Consider the following 26,232-nt stretch of genomic DNA (forward strand, 5'->3'; position numbering starts at 1 on the left):
TCTCTTATTGCAGCGTTGCTGCTGCTTGATTTGGGAAAGGAAAAAAGTGTTGCTGCTGCTGGGTTCAGGAGAAACCGGTAATTGAGTTAGGATTTCAGGGTTAGGGTTTTTCCAATTTGAAAATTAGGGTTAGGGTTAAGTTGAAGGTAATTTAGGTAAACTTTAATAAAATTAGGGGTAATAGCGTAATTGAAAACAAATTTTAATTCAACAAAATTACCTTTAAAAAAAATATTATTTGATCATAAATTACAAATTAATTTTAAAGAAATGCTCTAATTCAGTAATTAGAAATAATATAATTGATTTTCTTTATTCATAAGAATTAAAGTATTAAATTCTAAAATCTCAATTATTTAAAGTAAATCATAAAATATAAATTATTTTACCATTACTAAACTTTATAATTTAAATATAAAAATTATTCAATAATTATAAAATTAAATAAAAATTTAAATTTAATTATCAACACTTGATTTAACTAACTTTAATAAAATAATTTTAAAAATTAAAATTCTTAATAGATAAATAATTTAAAATTCACTCGTAATGAAATTTTTCAAAAGTTCTGGATTTTGCAGCACCTCCATTACTATTCTGAGAAATTGATGCATCCACATCAATTTTGCCTAATTTGGGTAGTGGGGGATCAAAGCACTTATCTTCTTCTGGTCTTGAAAACTCCAGAACTCATTAGCCATTCTTCTTGCATGTGCCACCTCTTCTTCGGTGGGGCTTCACTAGCTTCAAACACGCGTCTGTTTCTCGCAATCCACAACTGCTTCATTAGAGCACAAAACAAGGTCGTCTCCTTTTTTTCCAAGTTTGCAAGCAGCCACCGATCCATCCTTTCAGAGTAGATCCTGTGCCATTTTCCGTTCTCAGGAGAAAAGGGCTACCAAATACTGAAAAGGAGAAAACGATACCAAAAAAAAACTTGTTGAAGCATTTTAATGAAAATATTAAAATTATTATTTACATATTTACACGAGTTTCTAATTAAAATTTGTATAAAATGTAGACTACTTTGAAAATTACACAGAAAAAAAAGTTTAAATGCTAATAAAATTTATTATTTTTGGTTAGTATTTTTTTTTATTAATTTAATTTTTTTTAGTATAATAATTGAACAACATATTTTTAGTTTACATTTATAAATTTTTTTTTATTTTCTAGTATTTTTCTGTTTTAAGTTCAGCTAAAATGTGTAAGAAATGTTGTAGCATTCCAAGAGTAATTAAGACCATAAATTAAATAGAGTAACCTAGGATGAAAGACGCCAATAACAATTCTTATTAGGTTCATATACATATTTAGCTACATAACTTGCACGTGTACAATATTGAATGAAGAACCAGTGGTTTCTATATTAGTTCTTAAACCCATGATTGATCCTGAAAACAGGTAAACCACCAATGTCTCCATGTTTTTCCCTATTAATAACACTGTTTTATCACAAGCATAAATTTTCAATCATCTTCTGAACAGCAACCCCCCCCAAAAGAAAAAAGAGAAAAAAAAAACTTATCATTATCAAGAAGGGATTGAAATAAGGAAAGAAAAACGTTAATGTTAACTTAGGTATTTAATTAATTAATAAAACATGCCCATAGATGAGATCAGAATGGAAGAAGGTAGTGGCGCAGTGATCAAGAGTTCGTCGCAAAGTATTAAAGAAAATGGGTTTTGCGGTTCTCCTGAGGTAGTTCTCATCATACAGAAGGTATCATAAATAATTATAATTATAATTCTTCTTCTTCTTATATATATATGTATCTGGATCTTTAGGTTACAGAGATTTAGATGCTATATCATGAAATTATTTCTTAAAAAATTTAAACTAATAGAAAAAAAAAACATAATCATATCGGTAGGATATGCAAAAGAAATACATAATGAAGTACGGAGTGTTGTAATGTAACAGGTAATTGCGGAGACAATTGGGACATACTTCTTAGTATTCTTAGGATGTTGTGTGGTTGTTTTGAATAATGTAGAAGGGAGTGAAGGTGCAATAACATTTCCTGGGATTTGTGTGACATGGGGTGTTGCAGTTATGATATTGATCTATGCTCTTGGTCATATTTCTGGTGCACATTTTAATCCCGCTGTCACCATAAGCTTCGCTCTCTATCGCCGATTCCCTCCCAGACAGGTACACATATACCTTTGTCTTTGCTTTCATGTCTAGAGAAAAATGATGATCTTATGGTGCTTTGTAAAGTTTATAAGGTTTAAATTAGTGACAATAATGAAGCAATGAATAAAGTGAAGATTATAAAAAGAACAAGCTTTATTTTTTATTGTGGCATGCATGCAGGTGCCTCTATATTTGATAGCGCAAGTGCTAGGGTCAGTGCTTGCGAGTGGGACATTGTACCTTCTATTTGATGTGACCGATGCTTCTTTCTTCGGAACGGTACCAAAAGGGTCATATATTCAGTCTCTTGTATTCGAGATCCTCACTTCCTTTCTTTTGATGTTTGTTGTCTCTGCCGTCACCTCTGATGATAGAGCAGTTAGTATCATTTCCACTTCTCTTCTTTTTCTAACACTACTCCCATCCATGCATCACTTTTTATGAAGTGTTTCCTTTATACAATAATATAATTTCTCATTTTTAATAAGAAATAAGTAGAGAGTATTTGGATTGCACTGACCAATAAGCTGTTATGCTCAACATTTATAATTTTCAATGTACCATTTGACTCATTTAACTTATTAGTAATATAATTTTATTCTTCACACCCACCCCTCAAAATTAGGTTAGTTCTTGAAAATATTCGAAGTTTGGACTTAAATTGCTTAATGTTTAATTTGTAGTTGATAATGATTTTGGTAAGAATATCAGCAACTTGGTCAAATCTAGGAATATGAACATCATGCAAAGTTTGCTTTTGCAGTTTGTCCTGAATCAGTTGCACCTCCAATTGAAAATGTTTCATTCGATCATGCATTATTAAGTTGGCTATTAAAAAATAGTGTTTGTTGTCACAAAAAACGATAGGAGAGATTGAAAGAGTGATTCTTAATTCATAACATAAATTCTTCGGCCACACTAACTCTCTTTTTCACAAGTAGGTAGCTTTTTGAATTCTACTTCAGTGTATGATTTACTGATTGTAGCTTGCCTCCTACAAGTCCAAAATTTTAAATTAGTACAAAAAAAAAATACAATAATCAGAAACTGATTTCCTATCTTCAAAGTCAGCTGCCAAATCTAAATATGAGGAGTCATAAAGCCTCATATAATCACATCTGTGTAGTAACAATCCATGTTCTTTGGTTTCTTCTGTATGACAAAGCACTTTTTTAGCATCCTTCTAACAAGTCAATAGGAGATAATGTATGAACTGATTATAGTTAAGTATTGTAATGATCCAACCGATGTCCTAAACAATTTTGGATTTTCAAACTTCTCAGACCTTGAAGACAGAATTTGCAGAGAAAATATCATGGGAGTTGGCATGAGACTAGCCCCTGCCATTTCTAATTTTGAAAGTATCATTAATGTATGAACTAATCTTACTTTATACTTTTGTACACTGTCATTAGAGGTTTTTTAAAGAACTAAAGATCATGTTTCAGTCCTCATGAAGGCATTATACTCATCTAGCATTGTCTTGTGCCAATGAAGACTTTGTAAAGTAATTTTGGCAGATTTATAGGATTGTTCTTCTTTAAAATTAGAATTGAGAATAGTTGTAAGTAATTTAGGCTTAGTAGATCCAGTTTTGGATCTTGTAAGCATAGAAGGAGTATTTTCAGTTTGAGAATTCTCATGCTGACCATATTCTTGAGGCAGACTAGTGAGTTAAATTTTAATCCTTGAGATATAGGCCGTGAATGGCAAACTAAACTTGTTGTTAACAAGTGATTATTTTCACCCAACTTATCTCTAATAGAATTGAAGGGTCGCTGATGAAAAAGATGAGACGGTATAGCAGTAATTGAGGAAATAAAGTTGGTAACATTGGTGGTGTTGTTGGTTTTAGTGTCCGAATTTTTAAGTGTTAGGCATGGATCTTTAATTTTGAGCTCTTGATATCATGAAGAGGTTCTTGAATCTTACATTTGCAACAGAAAATAAAGAAAAAGATGAAGAATAAAGGATAAGAAAAAAGAAGACAAATAACTATGACTTAGACTTGAAATTTAACAATAAAACAATGAGTAAAGAGTATTTAGTGACACACACATAACACATACTGCAATATATACATATATATATATATATATATATATATATATCTCAAAATTATAAATTATAATAATTAGCATTATACTATAATAATAATAAAATAGTTATAAGTTCTAAATAAATGAGTAATAATTGTCATATGCAGCAGGACCTAATGTTAATGTTTGTTTTTTTTGAAACAGGTTGGAGAATTGGCGGGAATTGCTGTTGGTATGACAGTACTAGTAGATGTTTTTGTTGCCGGGTAAATTACTTTAAATTATATATTTATATTTCTAAGACGAAAAATTTTTAATTAAATATTTATTTTGACTTTTTGAGAATAAAACAAACTTTGCTCTCTAACATTTATAATGGTGTATAGTAACACTTGCTAATATATTATGAATTATGACTGATTTAGAGAGCAGAGCTCTCAGAATTAAAGACTTTTCTACTACCTTATATTTATTATATACTTTAATTTATTAAAGATTTGTACCAATAATAATTATGTTAGGTGACAGACATTTTTTATTTATTTTATATCTAAGTTAATATTCATTAATTTTTATTTTATTCATTTAAAGTATTAGTCTCTAGTATTTTTCTAAATATAAAATTAATCAAAATGATAAATACTTTACATTTTATAACTATGATGTCTTAGATTTTTAGATTATTGAAATAGTAACATATTCATATATATGATGAAAGATATTCTAGACAAAAATTTGTGTACCAAACTCATTTTCCGTTTCTATTATATGTAATTAGAGTATTAATAGACACTAGTCTGTATTAATTTACTTTTTTAATTATTAATTATATAAAATTATAATAAATATAAGATTAATCAAGATAATAAATGCCTAATATAATAATTAATAAAAAGTTTTTATGTTTGAGTCTTATAAAGAATATAAAAAATAATTTTTTTAATATAAATAATGAAATTAAAGACATTTTAGAAACAAAAAATTGGTGCATAAATAATCTCTTCTTTCATCCCTAATATTTTAGATAAATAAAATTTGTATTTGAGTGAGTTGGATGAATGCATGGATGCAGGCCAGTATCAGGAGCATCCATGAACCCAGCAAGAAGCTTAGGACCAGCATTGGTGATGCATGTTTATAAGGGATTCTGGATTTATATAGTTGGACCATTTTCAGGTGCCATTCTCGGTGCCTCTGCCTACAACTTAATTAGATTCACCGATAAACCACTCAAAGAAATTGGCCATAACACTAGTTTTCTCAAAAGCATGTCCAAAGCAACAAGCTTCCGGATATGAATAAATAATGAGCATATATATACATATTATTGTTATTATTCCTTGTTTTGATGAGCTGAGGCCATCATCATCCTCCTCAACATTGCCATGCATCTATGCCTCTTTAGGATTATAAGAAATGGCATGAAAAATTGAATGGATTATGTCAAACAATAAAAAAAAAAAAATTGTGTACAGCAAAGATTGTATATTATTTTTTTTTAGAATTTTTTGTGTAAATATACCAATTAATTAAATCACTTAGATTTTGTATTATATAAATGTAAATGTGTGCTAGTTTAATCACTTAGTTCGGCGGTCATATTTCTTCTACATGTGCCAATATTTTGTATTATAAAAGAAATATTTTCGTTTTTTATTAGGTAGGTGTACATGCACAAATTAATTAGAAAGTAACAATATTATATTACTAATAAAATTTATTATTTTTGTTAATATTTGATCAATATCTATCATTTAAATACTAAATTCTAAATATTAATAGTATGAAAATAAGGTCATGGATACAAATATTATCAATATTAATTAAAAATATTGATCCCTAACAATTTTTTATTAGAAATACATGAAAAGATCATAAAGATCTCTTTTAATTTATGTTATTTCTTTTGGAGTCAATAATGATCAAACTCTATATTTTTTAGTCATAGAAATTTTAGTATTATATTTTATAATTATTATTTCTCTTAAAAATTTAAATTAATAAAAAGAAATATATAAAAAAACTATATTTCTAATAGCACAATTGACTATAAAGTCAAACATTAACCAATTCGTCCAGATATAATTATTTATTATATATTTTTCTCTCTTACGAAGTCGAATTATATATATATATATATTTGTTATCAAAGAGACACATTTTATTGATTTATTACTAAATAGTTAGTCCAAACTTAGACTACACTTAATAGAAGTTACTACACACCAAAAGATATCATTAAAAATACAAAAAAAAAGAAAAAGAAAAAAGAACAAACTAATAGAAGAGCTCATCAGAATTCTCAAAGAAAAAGTCTAGGGTACTAGTAATTTTTATATTTTGTGGCCAGCACTTAATTATAAAAAAAAGTGAGTGATCTTCCACTATTAGATATAATTTCACACCATTAAAAACATTATTAATGGTTATAAAACATAAATATTGCTGGCCTCCTAACATTCCTCATTTCCAAAATCAGCTAATGGAAGAACTCATCCACCAATATCTTCAATGCATTAATAATCTATCAAGGAGTAGTGTCTTTTTGTTCAAATATCTTCAAATTTTGTGCAAACCATAATACCACATCTTTGACATTGTCACTGCCATCAAACATTTGTACTGTTTGTTCTGGTAGTCTCGTTCTGGTTTCATCGCTAGTTCCATCCACCATCTCCATGTTTCCAAGAAGGTGCTAGGTATGAACTAAATTCCTAATTCTTGCCAAATTTCTATTGTTTTTGGACACTCAATTAAATAATGTATATCACTGATTCTGATTCTAGATGACATTTAGGACATGTACTGCTAAAATTGGAGATTCACTTCTGGATTCACTGGTTAATAGGAGGGTTTCATGAATTGTTTTTCAGATGAAGACATTGACTTTTGTTGCTGTTTTCAAAGTCTAGATTGAGTTCCAAATTTTCTTCTTTGAGAAGATTGCAGGAAAAAAAAGAAATAAGCTCATGATAAAAATGTAAGCAATGTTGTATTCTGATGATATAGTATGAGTTTCTATTTTCTCTTTGCACCATATTAGTTTATTTGATCCTTGTTTAACTAATGATTGTAGAATATTGGAAACATCTATAGTAGAAAAATATTCTGTAATTAATTGTTCATTCTAATTTTCATTTGGTAGTAGTAGTTGATTGGCCAGATAAGTTGCTGGTTTGAGTCTTGTAACTGATTTCTCTGAATTTTTTCTTTATTTACTCCCCATAGATCACTATAGATTCGGATAGAAAACCCAAAACCCACACTCTATTTAAATTATTTGTCCAAAGTTTTTCTTCCTTCTAAAATACTCCGCCATCCCCACGATGAATTTCGTCACAGTTCAGCTATTATGAATGAGAAAAACAGAAAATATCTACTGCGAATGAGGCGATTACAATGAGCTACAGAGATCCAAATGAAGCGATTCTAGCGGTATTGGAAAGCTAACATCCAAGACTTCAAAATGATATGCATATGTCTATAGTGGACATGAGTTTAAGTGTGCATACACACATAATGTATGCGTACGCACGAGTCAAGATTTAGCAAGTGTGCGTGCGCACAAGTCGCAGCACGTGACCTCATTAAAGGAAAAACGCTGGCAGTGATGTTTGGGCTTCCAGAGTCCAATCCAACTCATTTCTAAAGCTATTTCAAGTCAAATTGAATATGAATGAAGGGGGGAGCAATTAGGTTTAGATTTTTACATGTTCTAGCTTAGCTTTCTAGAGAGAGAAGCTCTCATTTCTCTCTAGAATTTAAGCTTTCTAGCTTAATTTCTCTTTAATTTCTCTTTTTAATTCTTGTTTTAGTATAGTTTCATTTATGTTTTCATACTTTCTTGTCTTGATCCTCTTAATTTCTTTTATTATTTTCTCAATTTTGCCGCTTTTAGTTTGTGAACATTTGTTACTTTTAATTTCATTTAATGCAATTTTGATATTTTCTCTTTCTTTAATGCTTGTTTAAGTTTTTATTATTATTCTCATGCAATTGGTAGTTTTGATTTATTTTTATTGCAATTTATAATATTTTTCTTTTTATACATGCTAGGTGTTTGATAAAATGTCTCTTCTAATTTTTTTTTTATAGTTTTTCACACTCTTGGTTAGGAATTGGGTAATTAAGTAAATTTGAGTTATGGATGTCCATTCCACATTGTGTTAGGATTGTTAGGATTGTTAGGCTGGCCCAACGAAGTCGTCAGACCCGAACCGGGAGACCAACCCGACACCTCCACCCATACAGCACAGCACCTGACAGCTGGGGGGAAAGAAAACTTTCTGGAAGGCAAGTTCGCTCCTGTGGGACCCGCCCTAGGTACAGAGTATATAGGGGGAAGGCCTTACTCCTCCCCGAGGTACGTTACTACACCCTCACTTTTACTGCCATCTTTACGGATTTTGACTTGGGCGTCGGAGTCCTTTTTGCAGGTGGCTCCCCCTCTTTTCAACACAACAACATGGAAGGTCGCAGGGACCCCTCCGTCCATCCTTCGACACAAACTCGGGAAATCCGTCCCTTCACCAGCAACCCACTTCCAGACTCCCAGTCTCTTACACCCATCCTGTTCAATCGACCTGTTCGATACCCGACAAGCGAACACATTGTTTTATTAATGTATAGAACATAAAATTACTAAGATAAAATAAATCATACATCTCTAATGTATTGGCTAACTAAGTATATAAAATAAAATAAATGCATAAGATATTTCTCTAATTAACTAAAAATCATTCAAGCAATATGCTGAAGCCCACCATCACATGCATTTTGGTTCCTCATTCAAAAGATAGATTGATCAGTATAGACTTATAACTAATAATTGGATCCTTTATTTGACTACTCAAAATTGTGGTGCCACATGAGTAGGAAATAGGGTCTCACCGTGTTGTCATTGTTCCACTTAATTAGATATAACTGATTGCTCCGGTAAAGATTCATACGAATATAATAACTAAAAATCGTTAAATAATTTAATATTTAATTAACCTATTTAACATAATAAATACATATTAAATATCTTTAAATATTATTTTTATATAAAAATATTTTGACGTTAGCAATCCTCTTATACATGCATGCTTCAATGCAAACAAGACCCGAGCTCCTTCCTTTTATAATTTCTTTATCATTTCTACACATCACGTTAGTTGTAAAAAGTACGAACAACAAAAGAATTTCTTCTTTGTTAGGTGTGACGTTTTTTTCTTTCTTTTTTGGTTAGCGTGTGGTAGGGTTTTCAGATCAACTTTCACGGGTTCGATCATTGGATCGGCCATTTAATTTTCTTTGTTTGTTTTCATGATTTTGTTTGTTACTTTTTGTTCAGTTATCGAATTATTGACATATAAAGTTACACGAATTTGGCAATGTGCTTGGTTCTTGGTTGGAGTTCATTATCAGAGTAGAACAACTTTGTTACATATATATATAGCTCGGTAGTTTTCATATTCATCGCCGAAAATGAAATGTCAACGATCTAAAATTTACGGAACACATGTTCAAACATAGAAATGGCTATATTTGAATCAAGATTCAAGGGTGACACGAACTACATGCTTAGCTTCAAATTAAAAGTTTAAACATATAAAATATAGGATTATATTATCGAATTACATATTTACATTCACGGAACTTCGTTGTGAATTACAAATATACACTTTGTTATAGGACAAAAATAACTATATATATATAAAATTTTCATTCTTAGTTATCTGTCGTTATTACTACAATCCATGCATACTGTTCTTGTTGAGATTGGTTGGTGTATAGCTCATCCGTCGATGAATATTTTCAAACTTTTCGTTGAGATGAGTTATACATCGGCAAGGAAAGAATAAGAGGGTAAGTACCTGCAAAAGACACTCCGACGCTAAAGTTAGTAAGTGTTTAAGAGGTATAAGAATTCTATGTTTAAAAAATGTTAAACATGAAATAGAACTTATTAGGTGTGTTTGTTTATAATAATTTTATGAATATAGAATGTAAGATATGAAAATAGAACTTAAAATAATTCTATGAATATAGAATGTAAGATATGAAAATAGAATTTACCATGTGTTTTGTTTATAATAATTCTATGAATATAGAACGTAAGACATGAAAATAGAATTTATCATGTGTTGTGTATTGAGATATAAAAATTGGTGCCTTTTATAGGCATAGAGTTGATGGATGATATTCTTGTTATGACCGTTTTGTCATTAAGATGGAACTGATGGTCATTAGGTGGGTAATAAAGGTGTCGGTTACAAGCAAAGAATGAATGATAATTAAGGTCGAGTTATAATTCATAATGCACAATAAAGACCGAGTTATAAGGTGACGGATCACAACCCAAGCTTTGTCTGCCGATCAAATGATCCAGGCTAAGTTTAGAAAATAAAATGAGTTATAACTCGATTCAAAGATAAGTGAATAATCACTACAAGGAAAAGCGTATTTTTCGACGCAAAAAATCGACGGCTATCTCTCCCATCGATATTTTTTGACGGCTTGCTGTCGATATTTTGAAAAAGATAATTAAAAATAAAATAATAAAATCGACAGCCTAGTCGTCGATTTTTTTTTATGATGCATTAATCCTATCTTAACTATCGTCATATGGTCGACGAACCAGGGGTTGAAAATACTTTTCTTTTAAAATTGACGAACATAGCGTCTATTTTTATATTTAAAATACCAACAATGTTTCCGTCGATAAATTTGAACGGTTTAAATTGCTTTCTAAAATCAAATAAATGATGGGGATTTAATGTATAAAATAGACGCTAAGGACATTGCTTTTTTTCAAGTTAAAATCGACAAATAAGCCGCCGATTTTTATTGTTAAAAACACAACCTCGCGTCCACTTCCCGCCTCCAAGTCAGGAACACAATTTTCCTCCAAATTTTTCATTTCCCCACCAACCCTCATTTTACCCCAAATTCACCAATCCTTATTCTCCGCGGCCGGCGTCACGGTTGCGCCGCCGTCATCCGTTTGTTCGCGCTGCCGTCGCGCTCTGTTGCTGTCGTGCCGCTATCGCTCCTCACATTCGCACCTCGATCGTTCCTCTTGCTCGCACTGTCGTCGCTCCTTCTCTCTCTTGCCACCGTCGCTCCTCCTACTTTGATCCTTTTCCGCTCTCTCTCAATCGAACTCCCAAAAACTAAGTATCTTTTTTTTTACTATTACTGAACTCTTTTCAAAGTCAAATTCAGTTTCATTTAGAAATCTTCTATTTCAAGTGTAAACTATGACCTAATTGTAATCTTCTATTTTTTAAATCTAGAAATCCTGGTCATGTTTATTCTGGTTCTATTTTATTTTGAGAGCTAAAATTATGGTGTGATATTAATGTGAGAGTTTTGGTCCTCTACGAGAATTGCGTGAGGAGAAAGGAGAAGAGGGTCCTCCTTTTGAGAACAATTCAAGGCCTCGTCGAATTGCTCTCTTTGTTGAGCCTTCTTCTTTTGCGTGAGTCCTCCACCTTTTTGCTGTTATTGCTTTTTTATTTTGTGGATTGTTTGAAATTGAAACCCTTTTTAGTTTATTCTGTTCTAGAATTACAAAACATTGGGTTTCGGATTATTGTTATAGCTATTGAAATTGTTGTGTCAAGTATTGACTTTGTAATTATTGTATAGCGTTTATCATTAGTCAAAAGTTATAAGTATAACAATTAGTTAGTACAGAATCTTTTTAATAATTAATATTAGTTTATGGTTTTGTAAAATAAGAGAGTAATCCAAGAAGATTTTTTATACTTTTTAATAAAAGACTATTGAAACTTTGTTTTCTTTTATTATTTTTTTATTTTTTACTTTTGCTTACAAATCAATCAAACTTGCCAACCAACTCCAGATTAGTCAGATTAGTCAAATAGTAGATAAGTTTATGCCCTTTTCAATAACTGGCCTTAAGATTTTCAACTTAACATGGCCATGATTCCTTTTAGTAAAACATTGTTTGTTCCTCTTACCAAAAATATACTAAAAATAAAAATACAACGAATTAAATGCAAGCCTTTTGTTCTCTATAGATATGTCGGGAACCTTGAGGGATCAGAATGGGTGCCTACACTTGTTATCCTTAGGTTAAACCGGGCTGCTCTGTGTGTTCAGTAGGGTCCAAAAGGTATAAAAGATGCTGCCATTACCTAGTAACTCTCTACCTTACTATTGGTGATGATATTCTCATCACCAAGAGGATATTTATGTTTAGCTGTGCATTTTTTGCTGCCAACCATACCAGAAAATGGTGTGAAAGTGACCAGGAGCCATAGTAGCCGAGAGGCTATCCAACCAAGAATGCTATCTCATACTTTCTAGTACTTTCTAGCTGTAATAGGATAATCAACTAAAAAGGTATTGAGACCAAGCGAGGAATGAGTGTAACTATATGAGTTGAAACGAAATGAGTTTCAAAACGAATCCTAACTACACTAGACACGTATGTGTTGGGTTTTTTTCTCTCCTTTGTGAGGTCCAAGCCCAACATTTTGAGGGTGTCTCTTGCACCCATTGTGCCACAACCCTAATCAGTTTTTGAGTGTCATTGAGAGTGATAGAGAGTAGCCACAAAAGAGAGAAAGAAAGGGAAAAATAGAATTTTCGTTTTTGTCCAAAGCAGCAAATTTCAAATGGCAGTTTCTCAGTTGTTCACCGTTGGATCGGCTTGAAATTTAAACTGCGTGTTCCTATCATCTTGTTCTTCATTCTGATCGGTGAAGATGTTGATTGGAGGTTTGCAGTAGGAGAAATTGGTTTCGCAAGAGAGAAATTAGGTTTCCCGTTTTTACACAGAGCAGCAATCTTGGAACGGAAGTTTTTCATTCTTTCACCGTTGGATCGACGTGAAATTTGAACTGTAGATTTTTCACATTTTGGTCTTCATTCTGAACGGTGGAGATTTTAATTGGAGATTTGCAGAGGGAGAAATTGGCTTCGACATCAGCTTTGTTTTTTTGGGTATATTTCATCTTCTTGCCTATTATTTGTGAGCTTTGGTGTATTGATGTTTTGGCTGGTTATATGCACGTTTTTGTGCTTTGTTTGAGACTCTCTTGTACCTCATTTGATTATAGTGGAGCTATTTCATTGGTCTGGACGACCCGTGGTTTTTACCTCTCACATTGAGGGGGTTTTCCACGTTAAAATCTCGGTGTGTTCTTGTTATTGCTTTACTTGCTATATTTGCTTGTTATAGTTGCTGCCATATTGCGTTGTGAGTACTTCCATATTGTTCTTGTGTTGGACATTTGTGTCGTTTCCGCTGTTAGGCTCTTTCATACTGGCATCAGAGCTTGTTGGTATTTTTCTGGGCTTGTGATTTTGTGAACAATGGAAGCTAATACTAATACTAGTAGGATGATCACTCTTAATGGTCTTAATTATGATTTGTGGAAGTCAAAGATGGAAGATTTGCTTTATGTCAAAAATTTTCATCAACCAGTTTTTGGTACAGAGAAGCCTAATGATAAGTCTGATGATGATTGGACTTTGTTGCATAGACAAGTCTGTGGATATATTAGGCAGTGGGTTGACGATAATGTGTTGAACCATATTATTGGAGAGACACATGCTCGAACCCTTTGGATTAAGCTTGAACAGTTGTATGCTCGAAAAACTGGGAATAACAAGATGTTTTTGATCAAGCAGTTGTTGGCTTTGAAGTATACAGATGGAACATCAATGACAGATCACTTGAACAATTTCCAAGGAATTATGAATCAGTTATCTTCCATGGGTATCAAGTTTGATGAAGAGGTTCAAGGATTGTTACTTCTTGGCTCCTTACCAGACTCGTGGGAAATTCTCAGAATGTCATTGTCCAATTCTGCTCCTGATGGTGTAATCTCTATGGATCTTGCCAAGAGCAGTGTTTTGAATGAAGAGATGAGAAGAAAGTCACAAGGTACATCGACTACACATTCAGATGTTCTTGTTTCTGAGTCTAGGGGGAGAAGCAAAAGTCGAGGTCCTAAAGGTAGAGATCAAAGCAGAAGCAAGTCTCGAGGAAAGTATAAGAATATTGAGTGTCATCATTGCGGTCAAAAGGGACATGTGAAGAGATTTTGTTGGCAGCTAAAGAAGGAGAAAGCCAAGGCAAGTAAAGAAAAGAGCACAAATAAAGATGATGGTAACAAGGAAGACAAGGTTAATGTAACTCATGATGATTTTCTTGTTGTTGAGGAGTTTGAATCTGTTAACCTTGTTGATAATAGCACTAGTTGGGTGATTGATAGCGGTGCTTCTATTCATGTTACATCTAGGAGGGATTTGTTTACGTCCTATACTCCTGGTGATTTTGGTGATGTGAAAATGGCTCATCAAGGTGTTGCAAAATGTGCTGGTGTTGGACAAGTTTGTTTAGAAACCTCCAACGGTACCAAGTTGACTTTGAAGCGTGTGAAGCATGTTCCAGATATTCGGTTGAACTTACTTTCTGTTGGTAAGTTGTGTGATGAAGACTTGAATAGCTCATTTTCTCGTGATAGCTGGAAGCTCACCAAGGGTTCCATGGTTGTTGCTAGAGGTACAAGACACTCTACTCTTTATTTAACTCAAGCAAAGATTATGAAAGATGTTGTTAATGCTGCTGAGTTTGTTGATGAAACTGATTTATGGCATAAGAGATTATGTCATATGAGTGAGAAAGGCATGAATATATTATCCAAGAGGAATCTTTTATCTGGTTGTAAGGTTGCTTTGCAAAAGTGCAATCATTGTTTTGCTGGAAAACAAAACAGGGTCTCTTTTAAGAGCCATCCACCTTCAAGGAAGCCGGAGATACTTGACTTGGTGCATTCTGATGTATGTGGGCCGATGAAGACAAGAACACTTGGAGGGTCTATCTATTTTGTAACCTTTATTGATGATCATTCTAGAAAATTATGGGTTTACACTTTGAAGACTAAAGATCAAGTTTTGAATGTGTTCAAGCAATTTCAAGCTTCTGTTGAAAGAGAAACTGGGAAGAAGTTGAAATGCATTCGTACTGACAATGGTGGTGAGTACTCAGGTCCATTTGATGCTTATTGTAAAGAGCATGGTATAAGACATCAGAAGACTCCTCCGAAGACTCCTCAGTTGAATGGCTTGGCTGAAAGGATGAACAGAACATTGGTTGAAAGAGTTAGGTGCTTGTTGTCACAATCTGGATTGGCAAAATCCTTTTGGGGTGAAGCTTTGAGCACTGTTGTTCATGTCTTGAACCGGACACCATGTGTTCCCTTGCAATTTGAAGTGCCAGAGAAGGTATGGTCAGGTAATGATGTTTCTTATGATCATTTAAGAGTCTTTGGATGTAAAGCTTTTGTTCATATTCCTAAAGATGAGAGATCTAAACTTGATGTAAAGACTAGGCAGTGTATTTTTATTGGCTATGGCATGGATGAGTTTGGTTACAGGTTTTATGATCCTGTTAACAAGAAGGTGATTCGGAGTAGAGATGTTGTCTTTGTTGAAGACCAAACATTGAAGGATGTTGATCATGCGGAGAAGCCAATGGTTCAGCCTAGTGATGATTTTTCTGAGATGGATATTACTCCCTCTATGCCTATGGTAGAAGATGGTAGAGTTGAAGCTCAAAATAATGAGCATGATAGAAGTGCAGGTGAAGATGGAACAGTTGATCCGATACTTGATGAAGTTGGTGATGATGATCAAGATGAAGAACCAGCTTTAGAAATTCCTGCAAATGCATTTAGAAGGTCTACAAGAGAGAGAAAGCCTTCGTCAAGGTATTTTCCACATGAGTTTGTTTTGTTGACTGATGGGGGAGAACCTGAATGCTTTGGAGAGGCTGTTGAAGATGAAAGCAAAGCTCAATGGCTTGAAGCTATGCAAGAAGAAATGAAGTCCTTGCTTGAGAATGATACCTATGAGTTGGTGAAGCTACCGAAGGGTATGCGAGTTTTGAAGAACAAATGGGTATTCAGAATCAAGAATGAAGAACGCAATTCTAAGCCTCGTTATAAGGCTAGATTGGTTGTTAGAGGTTTTAGCCAGAGAAAAGGTGTTGATTATGAGGAGATCTTTTCTCCTGTTGTGAGGATGTCATCCATTCGTGCTGTGCTTGGATTAGCAGCATCTCTTGATTTGGAGATTGAGCAAATGGATGTGAAGACCGCTTTTCTTCATGGTGATTTAGATAAGGAGATCTACATGGAGCAACCGGAGGGCTTTGTTGTTAAAGGAAAGGAAGATTTTGTGTGCAAGCTTAAGAAGAGTCTTTATGGGTTGAAGCAAGCTCCAAGACAGTGGTACAAGAAGTTTGAATCTGTTATGGGGAAGCATGGTTACCGTAAGACAACTTCAGATCATTGTGTATTTGTGCAAAAATTTTCTGATGATGATTTTATCATTCTTTTGCTTTATGTGGATGATATTTTGATTGTGGGCAAGAATGCTTTGAGGATTAATGAGTTGAAGAAACAGTTGAGTAGGTTCTTTGCTATGAAGGACTTGGGTCCTGCCAAACAGATTTTGGGCATGACTATTACTCGTTATAGAGATTTCAAGAAGCTTTATTTGTCACAGGAGAAGTACATAAAGAAGGTGCTTCAAAGGTTTGGCATGAATGATGCCAAATGTGTTACTAGTTCTTTTGCTCCTCATTTTAAGTTGAGTACCAAACAGTGTCCAACCACTGATGAGGAGAAACAAGCAATGGATGAAATTTCTTATGCCTCAGCTGTTGGAAGCTTGATGTATGCTATGGTATGTACTAGACCAGACATTGCTCATGCGGTTGGTACAGTGAGTCGTTTTCTCTCTAATCCAGGTAAAGAACATTGGAATGCTGTTAAATGGATTATGAGATATCTCAAAGGTACAACTAACTTGAGTTTGAGTTTTGGTGGTGAGAAACCTTTGCTAGTTGGCTTTACTGATGCAGACATGGCAGGAGATATTGATTCTCGAAAGTCTACTTCAGGTTATTTGGTCAAGTTTGCAGGGGGAGCTATTTCATGGCAGTCAAGGCTACAGAAGTGTGTTGCACTTTCTACCACAGAGGCAGAGTTTATTGCAGCAACTGAAGCATGTAAAGAGTTGTTGTGGATGAAGAAGTTTCTTGCAGCACTTGGTTTTAAGCAAGACCGTTATGTCTTGTTGTGTGATAGCCAAAGTGCTATTCATCTTGCCAAGAATTCTACTTTTCATCCAAGATCTAAACATATCGATGTTAGGTATCATTGGATACGGGATGTGTTAGATTCCAAGTTGTTGGAACTTGAGAAAGTTCATACTGATGACAATGGTGCTGATATGATGACAAAAGCATTGTCAAGAGAAAAGTTTGAAACATGTTGTTTGATCGCCGGAATGGCGAGGGCCTCCACCTAGTCGAGAAGGGGGAGATTTGTTGGGTTTTTTTCTCTCCTTTGTGAGGCCCAAACCCAACATTTTGAGGGTGTCTCTTGCACCCATTGTGCCACAACCCTAATCAGTTTTTGAGTGTCATTGAGAGTGATAGAGAGTAGCCACAAAAGAGAGAAAGAAAGGGAAAAACAGAATTTTCGTTTTTGTCCAAAGCAGCAAATTTCAAATGGCAGTTTCTCAGTTGTTCACCGTTGGATCGGCTTGAAATTTAAACTGCGTGTTCCTATCATCTTGTTCTTCATTCTGATCGGTGAAGATGTTGATTGGAGGTTTGCAGTAGGAGAAATTGGTTTCGCAAGAGAGAAATTAGGTTTCCCGTTTTTACACAGAGCAGCAATCTTGGAACGGCAGTTTCTCATTCTTTCACCGTTGGATCGACGTGAAATTTGAACTGTAGATTCTTCACATTTTGGTCTTCATTCTGAACGGTGGAGATTTTAATTGGAGATTTGCAGAGGGAGAAATTGGCTTCGACATCAGCTCTGTTTTTTTGGGTATATTTCATCTTCTTGCCTATTATTTGTGAGTTTTGGTGCATTGATGTTTTGGCTGGTTATATGCACGTTTTTGTGCTTTGTTTGAGACTCTCTTGTACCTCATTTGATTATAGTGGAGCTATTTCATTGGTCTGGACGACCCGTGGTTTTTACCTCTCACATTGAGGGGGTTTTCCACGTTAAAATCTCGGTGTGTTCTTGTTATTGCTTTACTTGCTATATTTGCTTGTTATAGTTGCTGCCATATTGCGTTGTGAGTGCTTCCATATTGTTCTTGTGTTGGACATTTGTGTCGTTTCCGCTGTTAGGCTTAGTAGCCGAGAGGCTATCCAGCCAAGAATGCTATCTCATACTTTCTAGTACTTTCTAGCTGTAATAGGATAATCAACTAAAAAGGTATTGAGACCAAGCGAGGAATGAGTGTAACTATATGAGTTGAAACGAAATGAGTTTCAAAACGAATTCTAACTACACTAGACACGTATGTTGGACTAAAGAATAGTTCAAATATGATATAAATGATCAATAATGGCCGCCTATCAGTCGCAGATTGAAGTATCCTTAGCTTAGGATGCAAAACCTCTCAGGCGACCCGACTTTACTGAGAGGAAGGAATTATTTAGAAAGTTTTAATTTATGCCTAGAATTAATCATGTTTGTGGTGGTGGCTAAGTCATCTGAATTAATCATTATCATAAGTTATAATGGTCCCAACCAAAAAAGACAAACCTATATATTCTTTTCTGAAATGTTAATCAATCTGTACCTTTTCCTATGGCAAATATCTAATATTAGTCTAACCTTTGATGCTGGAATAAAACTGCTTAAATTTAAAATTTATCATCATTCCAACTTTCTTAGATACTGTATGCTGTTTCTATTCTTATTTTTTTATTTTGTTGATTTATTTTGTTGAATTATTTTCAAATAGAAAGCTGAATATAGCACTTGTGAATATAGTGAATAGCTGTGACATTAAATTATTTTAACATCATATGCATGCTGTAGTACATCAAATTTTTTATTGAACATGCTCCTCTGTGTTTCAGTCTCAAAAACTGGTGAAAAAAACTTATCCGATCCTCCCTTGGAATAGTTATTACTATGCATTGCTGGTGCACGAAATTGTGATCACTATGTTGTTGCCGGATCAAAACTTGGCACTGTTATTGCAGGGAACAAATGCGAAACCATAGTTAGGACATTTAATTCCCCGGCAACGGCGCCAAAAACTTGGTGCTCAATACCATGGCATAAACACAACTTCGCACAACTAACCAGCAAGTGCACTGGGTCGTCCAAGTAATAAACCTTACGTGAGTAAGGGTCGATCCCACGGAGATTGTTGGTATGAAGCAAGCTATGGTCACCTTGTAAATCTCAGTCAGGCAAACTGGAATGGGTATAGTGATAAACGAATAAAGCATAAAGATAAAGATAGAGATACTTATGTATATCATTGGTGAGAGCTTCAGATAAGCGAATGAAGATGCCTTCCCTTCCGTCTCTCTGCTTTCCTACTGTCTTCATCAAATCCTTCTTACCCCTTTCCATGGCAAGCTTATGCAAGGGTTTCACCGTTGTCAGTGGCTACCTCCCATCCTCTCAGTGAAAATGTTCCTATGCTCTGTCACAGCATATGGCTAATCAGCTGTCGGTTCTCGATCAGGCCGGAATAAAATCCATCGATTCTTTTGCGTCTGTCACTAACGCCCCGCCTACTAGGAGTTTGAAGCACGTCACAGTCATTCAATCATTGAATCCTACTCAGAATACCACAGACAAGGTTAGACCTTCCGGATTCTCTTGAATGCCGCCATCAGTTCTCGCCTATACCACGAAGACTCTGATCTCACGGAATGGTTGGCTCGTTTGTCAGGCGAGCACTCGGTTGTCAGGCGATCAACCATGCATCGTGTATCAGGAATCCAAGAGATATTCACTAAGTCTCGTATGCTTGTAGAACAAGAGTGGTTGTCAGTCACTTTGTTCATGAGTGAGAATGATGATGAGTGTCACGGATCATCACATTCATCAAGTTGAAGAACAAGTGATATCTTGGACAAAGAACAAGCGGAATTGAATAGAAGAACAATAGTAATTGCATTAATACTCGAGGTACAGCAGAGCTCCACACCTTAATCTATGGTGTGTAGAAACTTCACCGTTGAAAATACATAAGAACAAGGTCTAGGCATGGCCGTGAGGCCAGCCTCCCAAATGATCTAAGATAGCATGAAACTCAAAGATAGCTACCCAGATGTCAATACAATAGTAAAAAGGTCCTACTTATAGAAAACTAGTAGCCTAAGGTGTACAGAGATGAGTAAATGACATAAAAATCCACTTCCGGGCCCACTTGGTGTGTGCTTGGGCTGAGCAATGAAGCATTTTCGTGTAGAGACTCTTCTTGGAGTTAAACGCCAGCTTTGGTGCCAGTTTGGGCGTTTAACTCCCATTTAGGTGCCAGTTCCGGCGTTTAACGCTGGAATTTCTATAGGTGACTTTGAACGCCGGTTTGGGCCATCAAATCTTGAGCAAAATATGGACTATCATATATTGCTGGAAAGCCCAGGATGTCTACTTTCCAACGCCGTTGAGAGCGCGCCAATTGGGCTTCTGTAGCTCCAGAAAATCCACTTCGAGTGCAAGAAGGTCAGAATCCAACAGCATCTGCAGTCCTTTTGAGTCTCTGGATCAGATTTTTGCTCAGATCCCTCAATTTCAGCCAGAAAATACCTGAAATCACAGAAAAACACACAAACTCATAGTAAAGTCCAGAAAAGTGAATTTTGATTAAAAACTAATAAAAATATAATAAAAACTCACTAAAAGATACTAAAAACATACTAAAAACAATGCCAAAAAGCGTACAAATTATCCGCTCATCACAACACCAAACTTAAATTGTTGCTTGTCCCCAAGCAACTGAAGATCAAATAGGATAAAAAGAAGAGAATATGCAATGAACTCCAAAAACATCTATGAAGATCAGTATTAATTAGATGAGCGGGGCTTTTAGCTTTTTGCCTCTGAATAGTTTTTGCATCTCACTTTATCCCTTGGAATTCAGAATGATTGGCTTCTTTAGGAACTCAGAATCAAGATAGTGTTATTGATTCTCCTAGTTAAGTATGATGATTCTTGAACACAGTTACTTATTGAGTCTTGGCTGTGGCCCAAAGCACTCTGTCTTCCAGTATTACCACCGGATACATACATGCCACAGACACATAATTGGGTGAACCTTTTCAGATTGTGACTCAGCTTTGCTAAAGTCCCCAATTAGAGGTGTCCAGGGTTCTTAAGCACACTCTTTTTGCCTTGGATCACGACTTTATTTCTTTCTTTTCTTCTTTTTCTTTTTTTTTTCTTTCGGTTTTTTTTTCGCTTGCTTTCTCTTTTTTTTTTTGTATTCACTGCTTTTTCTTGCTTCAAGAATCATTTTTATGATTTTTCAGATCCTCAGTAACATGTCTCCTTTTTCATCATTCTTTCAAGAGCCAACATTCATGAACCACAAATTCAAAAGACATATGCACTGTTCAAGCATACATTCATAGAACAAAAGTGTTGCCACCACATCAAAATAATTAAACTGTTATAAAATTCAAAATTCATGCAATTCTTTTCTTTTTCAATTAAGAACAGTTGTTTATTTAAGAAAGGTGATGGATTCATAGGACATTCATAACTTTAAGGCATAGACACTAAGACACTAATGATCATAAGACACAAACATAGATAAACATAAAGCATAATTTTCGAAAAAAAACAGAAAATTAAAGAACAAGGAGATTAAAGAACGGGTCCACCTTAGTGATGGCGGCTTGTTCTTCCTCTTGAAGGTCTTATGGAGTGCTTGAGCTCCTCAATGTCTCTTCCTTGTCTTTGTTGCTCCTCTCTCATGATTCTTTGATCTTCTCTAATTTCATGGAGGAGAATGGAGTGTTCTTGGTGCTCCACCCTTAGTTGTCCCATGTTGGAACTCAATTCTCCTAGGGAGGTGTTAATTTGCTCCCAATAGTCTTGTGGAGGAAAGTGCATCCCTTGAGGTATCTCAGGGATCTCATGATGAGAGGGGTCTCTTGTTTGCTCCATCCTTTTCTTAGTAATGGGCTTGTCCTCATCAATGGGGATATCTCCTTCTATGTCAACTCCAACTGAATAACATAGGTGACAAATGAGATGAGGAAAGGCTAGCCTTGCCAAGGTGGAAGACTTATCCGCCACTTTGTAGAGTTCTTGGGCTATGACCTCATGAACTTCCACTTCTTCTCCAATCATGATGCTATGAATCATGATGGCCCGGTCTAGAGTAACTTCGGACCGGTTGCTAGTGGGAATGATTGAGCGTTGGATAAACTCCAACCATCCTCTAGCCACGGGTTTGAGGTCATGCCTTCTCAATTGAACCGGCTTCCCTCTTGAATCTCTCTTCCATTGTGCGCCCTCTTCACATATGACTGTGAGGACTTGGTCCAACCTTTGATCAAAGTTGACTCTTCTTGTGTAAGGATGTTCATCTCCTTGCATCATGGGCAAGTTGAATGCTAACCTTACATTTTCCGGACTAAAATCCAAGTATTTCCCCCGAACCATTGTGAGATAATTCTTTGGATCCGGGTTCATACTTTGATCATGGTTCTTGGTGATCCATGCATTGGCATAGAACTCTTGAACCATCAAGATTCCGACTTGTTGAATGGGGTTGGTAAGTACTTCCCAACCTCTTCTTCGGATCTCATGGCGGATCTCCGGATATTCACCCTTTTTGAGTGAAAAGGGGACCTCGGGGATCACCTTCTTCAAGGCCACAACTTCATAGAAGTGGTCTTGATGCACCCTTGAGATGAATCTATCCATCTCCCATGACTCGGAGGTGGAAGCTTTTGCCTTCCCTTTCCTCTTTCTAGAGGTTTCTCCGGCCTTGGATGCCATAAATGGTTATGGAAAAACAAAAAGCAATGCTTTTACCACACCAAACTTAAAATGTTTGCTCGTCCTCGAGCAAAAGAAGAAAGAAGAGAGTAGAAGAAGAAGAAATGAGGAAGAAGGGAGTGGCTTATGTATTCGGCCAAGGAGGGGTAGAAGTGGTGTTTAGGTTGTGTGAAAATGAAGGGGTGAAGGAGGGTTTATATAGGAGAGGGGGGAGATGCGGTTCGGCCATTATGGGTGGGTTTGGGAGGGAAAGTGGTTTGAATTTGAAGGGTGAGGTTGGTGGGGTTTTATGAAGGATGGATGTGAGTGGGGAAGAGAAAGATGGGATTTGATAGGTGAAGGGTTTTTGGGGAAGAGGTGTTGAGGTGATTGGTGAATGGGGGAAGAAGAGAGAGAGTGGTGGGGTTGGTGGGGATCCTGTGGGGTCCACAGATCCTGAGGTGTCAAGGAAAAGTCATCCCTGCACCAAATGGCACTCAAAATCACGTTTTGAGCCATTTCTGGCGTTAAACGCCGGGCTGGTGCCCATTCCTGGCGTTTAACGCCAGGTTCTTGCCCTTTTCTGGCGTTTAACGCCAGTCTGGTGCCCCTTTCTGGCGTTAAACGCCCAGAATGGTGCCAGACTGGGCGTTAAACGCCCAACTGCTAGCTTCACTGGCGTTTAAACGCCAGTGAATTCTTCCTCCAGGGTGTGCTGTTTTTCTTCCTGTTTTTGATTCTGTTTTTGCTTTTTCAATTGATTTTGTGACTTCTTATGATCATCAACCTACAAAAGACATAAAATAACAAAAGAAAATATATAAAATATAATCATTGGGTTGCCTCCCAACAAGCGCTTCTTTAATGTCAGTAGCTTGACAGAGGACTCTCATGGAGCCTCACAGATACTCAGAGCAATGTTGGAACCTCCCAACACCAAACTTAGAGTTTGAATGTGGGGGTTCAACACCAAACTTAGAGTTTGGTTGTGGCCTCCCAACACCAAACTTAGAGTTTGACTGTGGGGGCTCTGCTTGTCTCTGATTTGAGAGAAGCTCTTCATGCTTCCTCTCCATGGTGACAGAGGGATATCCTTGAGCCTTAAACACAAAGGATTCTTCATTCACTTGAATGATCAGTTTACCTCCATCAACATCAATCACAGCCTTTGCTGTGGCTAGGAAGGGTCTGCCAAGGATGATGTTTTCATCCATGCACTTCCCAGTTTCTAGGACTATGAAATCAGTAGGGATGTAATGGTCTTCAATCTTAACCAAAACATTCTCTACAATTCCATAAGCTTGTTTTCTTGAGTTGTCTGCCATCTCTAGTGGGATTCTTGCAGCTTGTACCTCAAAGATCCCTAGCTTCTCCATTACAGAGAGAGACATGAGGTTTACACTTGACCCTAAGTCACACAGAGCCTTCTTGAAGGTCATGGTGCCTATGGTACAAGGTATTGAAAATTTCCCAGGATCTTGTTTCTTTTGAGGTAATTTCTGCCTAGACAAGTCATCCAGTTCTTTGGTGAGCAAAGGAGGTTCATCCTCCCAAGTCTCATTTCCAAATAACTTGTCATTTAGCTTCATGATTGCTCCAAGGTATTTAGCAACTTGCTCTTCAGTGACATATTCATCCTCTTCAGAGGAAGAATACTCATCAGAGCTCATGAAAGGCAGAAGTAAGTCCAATGGAATCTCTATGGTCTCACTTTGAGCCTCAGATTCCCATGGTTCCTCAATAGGGAACTTAGTGGAGGTCAGTGCACGCCCATTGAGGTCTTCCTCAGTGGCGTTCACTGCCCCTTCTTCCTCTCCAAATTCGGCCATGTTGATGACCTTGCACTCTCCTTTTGGATTTTCTTCTGTATTGCTTGGAAGAGTACTTGGAGGGAGTTCAGTAACTTTCTTACTCAGCTGTCCCACTTGTGCCTCCAAATTCCTAATGGAGGACCTTGTTTCAGTCATGAAACTTTGAGTGGTTTTGATTAGATCAGAGACCATGGTTGCTAAGTCAGAGGGGTTCTGCTTAGAATTCTCTGTCTGTTGCTGAGAAGATGATGGAAAAGGCTTGCCATTGCTAAACCTGTTTCTTCCACCATTATTGTTGTTGAAACCTTGTTGAGGTCTCTCTTGATTCTTCCATGAGAAATTTGGGTGATTTCTCCATGAAGAATTATAGGTGTTTCCATAGGGTTCTCCTAGGTAATTCACCTCTTCCATTGAAGGGTTCTCAGGATCATAGGCTTCTTCCTCAGATGAAGCATCCTTAGTACTGCTTGGTGCATTTTGCATTCCAGACAGACTTTGAGAAATCAAATTGACTTGTTGAGTCAATATTTTGTTCTGAGCCAATATGGCATTCAGAGTGTCAATCTCAAGAACTCCTTTCTTCTGGCCTGTCCCATTGTTCACAGGATTCCTTTCAGAAGTGTACATGAATTGGTTATTTGCAACCATTTCAATGAGCTCTTGAGCTTCTGTAGGCGTCTTCTTCAGATGAAGAGATCCTCCAGCAGAGCTATCCAAAGACATCTTGGATAGTTCAGAGAGACCATCATAGAAAATACCTATGATGCTCCATTCAGAAAGCATGTCAGATGGACATTTTCTGATCAATTGTTTGTATCTTTCCCAAGCTTCATAGAGGGATTCTCCATCCTTCTGTCTGAAGGTTTGGACTTCCACTCTAAGCTTACTCAATTTTTGAGGTGGAAAGAACTTTGTCAAGAAGGCATTGACTAGCTTTTCCCATGAGTCTAGACTTTCTTTAGGTTGTGAGTCCAACCAAGTCCTAGCTCTGTCTCTTACAGCAAAAGGGAATAGCATAAGTCTGTAGACCTCAGGGTCAACCCCATTAGTCTTGACAGTGTCACAGATTTGCAAGAATTCAGCTAAAAACTGATGAGGATCTTCCAATGGAAGTCCATGGAACTTGCAATTCTGTTGCATTAGAGAAACTAATTGAGGCTTAAGCTCAAAGTTGTTTGCTCCAATGGCAGGGATAGAGATGCTTCTCCCATAGAAGTCGGGAGTAGGTGCAGTAAAGTCACCCAGCACCTTCCTTGCATTGTTGGCATTGTTGTTGTTTTCGGCTGCCATGTCTTCTTCTTCTTTGAAGAATTCGGTTAGGTCCTCTACAGAGAGTTGTGCCTTAGCTTCTCTTTAGCTTTCGCTTCAAGGTCCTTTCAGGTTCAGGGTCAGCTTCAACAAGAATGCCTTTGTCTTTGCTCCTGCTCATATGAAAGAGAAGAGAACAAGAA

The 26,232-nt window shown here is 35.9% G+C and overlaps 1 protein-coding gene and 1 non-coding gene across 2 annotated transcripts; both read left to right on the forward strand.

Annotated features, from left to right (window-relative positions):
* The first annotated feature begins 1,603 nt into the window (after positions 1–1,603).
* LOC130974963 (probable aquaporin NIP-type) lies at positions 1,604–5,477 on the forward strand. Its single transcript, XM_057899797.1, has 5 exons — positions 1,604–1,723; positions 1,925–2,155; positions 2,321–2,518; positions 4,384–4,445; positions 5,252–5,477. Exons 1-5 carry the CDS (start codon positions 1,604–1,606, stop codon positions 5,475–5,477), a joined length of 837 nt encoding a protein of 278 aa, XP_057755780.1.
* Positions 5,478–25,562: 20,085 nt separating this feature from the next.
* Positions 25,563–25,666, forward strand: LOC130977493 (small nucleolar RNA R71). The gene has a single exon (XR_009085182.1). It is a non-coding gene; the product is annotated as a small nucleolar RNA R71 (small nucleolar RNA).
* The last annotated feature ends 566 nt before the right edge of the window (positions 25,667–26,232 follow it).

This window comes from Arachis stenosperma, chromosome 4 (assembly GCF_014773155.1).
Source record: "Arachis stenosperma cultivar V10309 chromosome 4, arast.V10309.gnm1.PFL2, whole genome shotgun sequence".
In the NCBI taxonomy this organism is placed as follows: domain Eukaryota; kingdom Viridiplantae; phylum Streptophyta; class Magnoliopsida; order Fabales; family Fabaceae; genus Arachis; species Arachis stenosperma.

Coding starts and splice junctions, on each gene's coding strand:
- LOC130974963 (XM_057899797.1), top strand. CDS start 1,604: ATGCCCATAGATGAGATCAGAATGGAAGAAGGTAGTGGCGCAGTGATC. Junction 1,724..1,924: donor TAGTTCTCATCATACAGAAG/GTATCATAAATA, acceptor GTAATGTAACAG/GTAATTGCGGAGACAATTGG. Junction 2,519..4,383: donor TCACCTCTGATGATAGAGCA/GTTAGTATCATT, acceptor TTTTTGAAACAG/GTTGGAGAATTGGCGGGAAT.